Source organism: Halyomorpha halys, unplaced genomic scaffold (assembly GCF_000696795.3).
Source record: "Halyomorpha halys isolate HHAL.00 unplaced genomic scaffold, Hhal_1.1 Scaffold175.1, whole genome shotgun sequence".
NCBI classification, from domain to species: Eukaryota; Metazoa; Arthropoda; class Insecta; order Hemiptera; family Pentatomidae; genus Halyomorpha; species Halyomorpha halys.
Genome location: NW_027109182.1, coordinates 735,735 through 740,679, shown reverse-complemented (window position 1 = coordinate 740,679; position 4,945 = coordinate 735,735). Strand labels below are relative to the sequence as shown.

General features: G+C 34.1%; 1 protein-coding gene across 1 annotated transcript in view; it reads left to right on the top strand.

Moving 5' to 3' along the window:
- Positions 1 to 4,945, top strand: part of LOC106679071 (uncharacterized) — a gene marked incomplete in the record, with an annotated part of 102,149 nt that overhangs the window by 78,415 nt on the left and 18,789 nt on the right. The window contains 4 exon segments of the mRNA XM_024360786.2: positions 353 to 557; positions 3,635 to 3,787; positions 3,942 to 4,108; positions 4,794 to 4,908. Coding sequence (XP_024216554.2) covers positions 353 to 557; positions 3,635 to 3,787; positions 3,942 to 4,108; positions 4,794 to 4,908 — 640 coding nt within the window.

Genomic DNA, 4,945 nt, shown 5'->3' with positions numbered 1-4,945 from the left:
TCGACCTGAGGATCCCTGAGCCCACTCTATCCCCCATGTGTGAGGGGTAGAGCAGAGCTCAAGAGATCCCAGCGCATCTCTCTCGCCGCATCACTGGTAGTGAGCCAGTGGAGGCTGAGCAAGTGCGCTAAAGCCGTAAACACTCAACTTGAGTGGAGAATCTGACCATTGCCAGAACTCCAATTGAACAAAAATCTTAACTTAATATTAAGTCACTTTGACTATTTTCCTGATAATCTATAACTCTGTTAATATAGAACTCAGTAAGTTTGCAACCTTTTAAGAAAATATTCTTTTATATTGAAATAACATTATCATAAATATAATAAAAAATCATTCATTTCCATTTTAGAGGTTTATGGATGCATATCCTTCCTAAAAACTCAAGAGAAGAATACACAGCCATTCTCGGCATAGATGCTGCTAAGTTAGTAGATGAAGGAAGGTACACATGCCAGGTCACAGACTGGGGAGTCCAAGAGTGCAAATCATTCTATCTTCAAGTGCAAGCTCCACCAGACATATTGGTTTCACCAATGGCTGCCTCGGTGAAAAAAGTATGGGGTACAGAGTACATATACAATTCAATATTTTACCTTTTTTTTTACTTTCTTTTTGTAACTCAAAGCTGTTTAAAACTGGTAATACAACTTAAATTTTGAGCACTAATTAGTGACTATCTTAGATTCAAATATACTAAATAGTTATAAAAAACATTTTTCTTGTTTTTATATTAGACTAATTGAATTAAATAAATACTTGGTGTTACGGCGGGTAGGAGTTCGAAAGGAACCTTTACTAGCCCAACCGTGAAAAGGAAAGAATAGTCGAATTTTGTTATTTTTGTATTTTTAAATAAGTAAACATAATAAAAAGGAACACAAAATATACAACTAGAAAAAAAAGAAAGCTTAACAATAGCATAAAATTAAATTAATTGAACAAAAGAGAAAAAAAAAAGTCTTATTTCACCGGTGATTGGTTGGGCCCCGGTTGTGGTTGTTTTGAGTGGATATTCTCGTGAAAGTAGATCTACAAAAGGGATGTACGTCCGCCTGCCTTGTCCTCTTCGAGGGTGAGTCAAAGAAGTCCGCCCGCCGTGGCTAAGATGATTTAGCTGGCGAAGATGGCCAGAATGCTGGCTACTACGAGTGCGTAGTGAGGAGAAAATGTAGAAGATATGTGTATGCAGTGAGATGTTAAAAATTTGTCTGTCTATTTTTTTAGTTTAAAAAACAATAGCGAGAAGTTTTTTTGTTTTTGACGTTGTAAAAATCATATGTTCCAACTATCGATTTGTAGACCATATGTTGGCCACAACACTTGGCATTCAAATTATCTTAGTATCTCTTGAAATAGAGAAGACATTCTGATTTTATTAATGATGGAGGTTTGTATGTAGAAGTATATGAAAGCTCATCCACAATTTACTCCATTGTGAAAAATCAAATAATATTTTCAGTTATCCTAAATATTTAATCTGTTTCTTCAGATTTTGAAGCAGTGAATCTGATTACTACCAAGTCTCCCCAACACATATATATAATAAATATATTTTTAGAAGTGTGGCGGCAGAGGGGTTTCAAAATTGAACTTACCTAGACTGCCAGCCAGTATTAGATAAAAAAACCCAGGTTCCGCTTTCTTTTTTAGAGCTTTACAGTTCGATTAAATTATGAGATCCCTGGCACTGCATTAAACTGAGACTGGGTATTACTGTTGGGTATTGCTGTTGGACTTTGTCCCTGGCAATTACTTAAACCGAAACTGTGTATTTCACTTTGTATCGTAATGGACAGTAGAAAATAACTGATCTGGATAATTATCATAAACTAATAAAATTATTTAAATCATTTTAAAATTCATAACATATTGGGATTTAGTTATAACAAAAATTATAGATAAAATAAAGTAATATATTGAAGGAAAATAGAAATAAAGTAACTGGTAGAGAGGGGCGGTAAGCCAAAGTTAATATATAATAATCTTATTGAATTGGTAAGCTAAAATTTAGACCTTGGGAAGTTATTGCTAAGAGAGAGCTAATGAGAATGATGAAAGTGAAGGTCGCCATTTTGTACTTAGTATAAGATGAGATAAATGCTTCTTACTTGAGAGGCCCAAATGGGATGGGTGACCTGATATATGATCTGTCGTGGTGTTGCTGATGTGCCGGTCTCCATGCTGGGTGCACCCTTTGCTACACCTACTGCCGGTTGAGCTGGACCTCTCTCCTCTAGGGCTTGTAACAGAGTTGGGCCGGTTCCTTGTTGCGTCTTCAGGTTTAAACTTTAATAAGGAATTATCCCTACCCCAGGGCTGGTTGTCCCTGTTCTCCAAGATGGCTCTCTTTATCACTTTAACATAAGGGTCCCCCATTTAAACCTAAAACCTTTTAGGTTCAGCCTATGGCCTGAACAGGAAGAAATATTAACTTTTTTAACTTTATTCTGAGATCTGAAAGGGAATACTGCTTATACTGAGCAGGAGGATTCTAAGGATCTACACAGGTCACTGTAGAGTTAACCCATTGACAGTGAATCCCGCAAAGATCACGGGTAGAGTGTCAAGTACCAAACGGTTCATCCCATGACAGTAAGGGACTGAGCATTAAGTACCATTCAGCTTATCTCTTGCCTTGCACGGGCAGGATAAGGCCCTCAAGCTGTTTAGTCTACCAAAGATATCTAAGGCTATACATAGACCCTTTGCTGCCTTTGTTTTCTGAGATTATTTTACCTGAAGAAGGAGGTGTAATTTAATTTTAAATTCAGTATGCCATCGACTTTGAAACCGATCACACAATCCTTCACACCAGAGTTTAGTGCTTCATCAGTTCTAAAAATTTTTTTTGTGAATTATATTAAAGTTTATTTTTTTTATCTATTGTTATATGCAATATAGTTGTTTCTTGTCAATTATAAATACCATTGATGGTGATAATGTGGTCTCAACTGATGACAGTTCAATTTCATCAGAAAATGCAAGACAGAATACCACAATTGATAATAATTTCGAATATAATTTTATAAGAATTGACAGAAATAATATGCCACCTCCACCACCAAGAATGCATTTCACCAGTTCTCCCACGTTTTAAAATCTATCATCATTCACGGACTAATCACTAATAAGTTATATATAAATCAATTCTTTTTTTACATTTTGTATTATATGCCAAAGTATTTCCGAACATGAATAAAATAGACATATTTTGGATCAGAATTCTTAATTTTACCACATTGTGAAAGGGTTAGTAAAACATGTTCAAGCTTACGAGACCACCTCTGTGCAGATTCTGTAATGCCGAGGATGAAATGGCTCACTATATTATTTGTTAGTGTGACGGCTCATGTTCGCACTGTTTGGTGTGGATCGTATTCTGACCCTCAAACTGTACAGTTCAATCAATCCCTTAAACATGCTTAGATTCTTAGAGTCTACTCCTCTTCAGCTTTAAATAGCTTATTATAGTGTTGTAATGTAGATGGTACACAATAGGCCTTATTGGCCACAGTGCTTTAAGACATATTTCCAAAAATAAAACAGTCTAGATTAATAGGAACTTTCAATTTGGTTAATTAATAAGTTCCTATTTAATCATTTTATGTTGTAAACTTTTCATTTTCATTAGGGGGATAATATCGACCTGACATGTGTCTCTACAAACCAGAAAGTTTCTTACTCTTGGACTCGAGACAAAACTTTGTTTCCATTGAATCCTGGCTCAGAAGTTTGGGAAGATCTGAAACCTTGGGGCACCATCCTACGTATTAAAAATGTTCAGGCAAGTTTGAATTTATGTTTGATTTTTAATATTCTTAAAAGCACCTTGGAATTGTTAAAATATTACTTTTATATTTGGATATTTTTTGTCTGAATGAAAATATTTAGTAGCATTTACAACAATAAACAAGCAGTTTGTTAAAATTATTTTTCAGAAAAGTGTTACGTACACATGCCATGCACAGACAAAAGCAGCAACAAGGGAAAAAAGTGTTCACATTGATTTACTTTCTCCTAGTTCTTGTAAAGAAGCTGAAGAGTCTGGAATTGTTTGGAAATCTACATCATCTGGTTCGTTAGCAATGGGCCAATGCCCATTGAGGTTGGTTGTGAAAAATTTCACCTCTTACTAAGTTAAGTAGTATTAGAAAAATATTATTAAATTTTAAGAATTTACTTTTTTAATTCAAGAATTTAGTATTTAATTGTTATTTCATTAAATAAACAAGGAAGTCCTAAAAAATGTATTCGCATATCAAATTGAAGAAAATACTACAGTATCTGCTTATTTATTAAACAAATACATTTATAATCATTTAATGGAACTTATGGAATCAAACAATATTTTTGTATTGTAGTTTAGTGATATTAAATTAAGCTTATTATTATTTAGGAATTTTCCATACTTTCGGCTTTCACCGTAAGTAGTTCCTACCCGGACCTAAGTCAAAAATGAGTCTAGAAAAATTTAATCTTTAATATTAATGAATTTTCTGACTATGCTCACGGTCCTGAGCTACACAGCTTTCTGCATTAGTTCCAAAATATATAACAACAGTTCCAGGTCCTTAATGCTCTCCATTGTTTTAATTCCAAATTTTTTCAGCTACCACCGTGTGAAGGTTTTTATCCGATGGTACGCCTATTTCTATAATACTTGCACATTTTTATCTCTTAGGGATTAGCAAAATATCGAGCTTATCAATTATCATTATTATTAATAAAAAGCATGTTTTTGTTATGTTTTTTTTTATTTATGAATATTTTATTGTATTTGGCTGTGATAGGTACATTGGTTATTCTACAAGATATTGCCTCACAGAAACAGCAGGAGAAACACACTGGGAGGAGCCTGACTATTCAAAATGTATTTCTGAATACTTGGTTCAGATCATCGCTGATGTAAATAATCATTCTTTCATTTTTTACAGCACTTTTT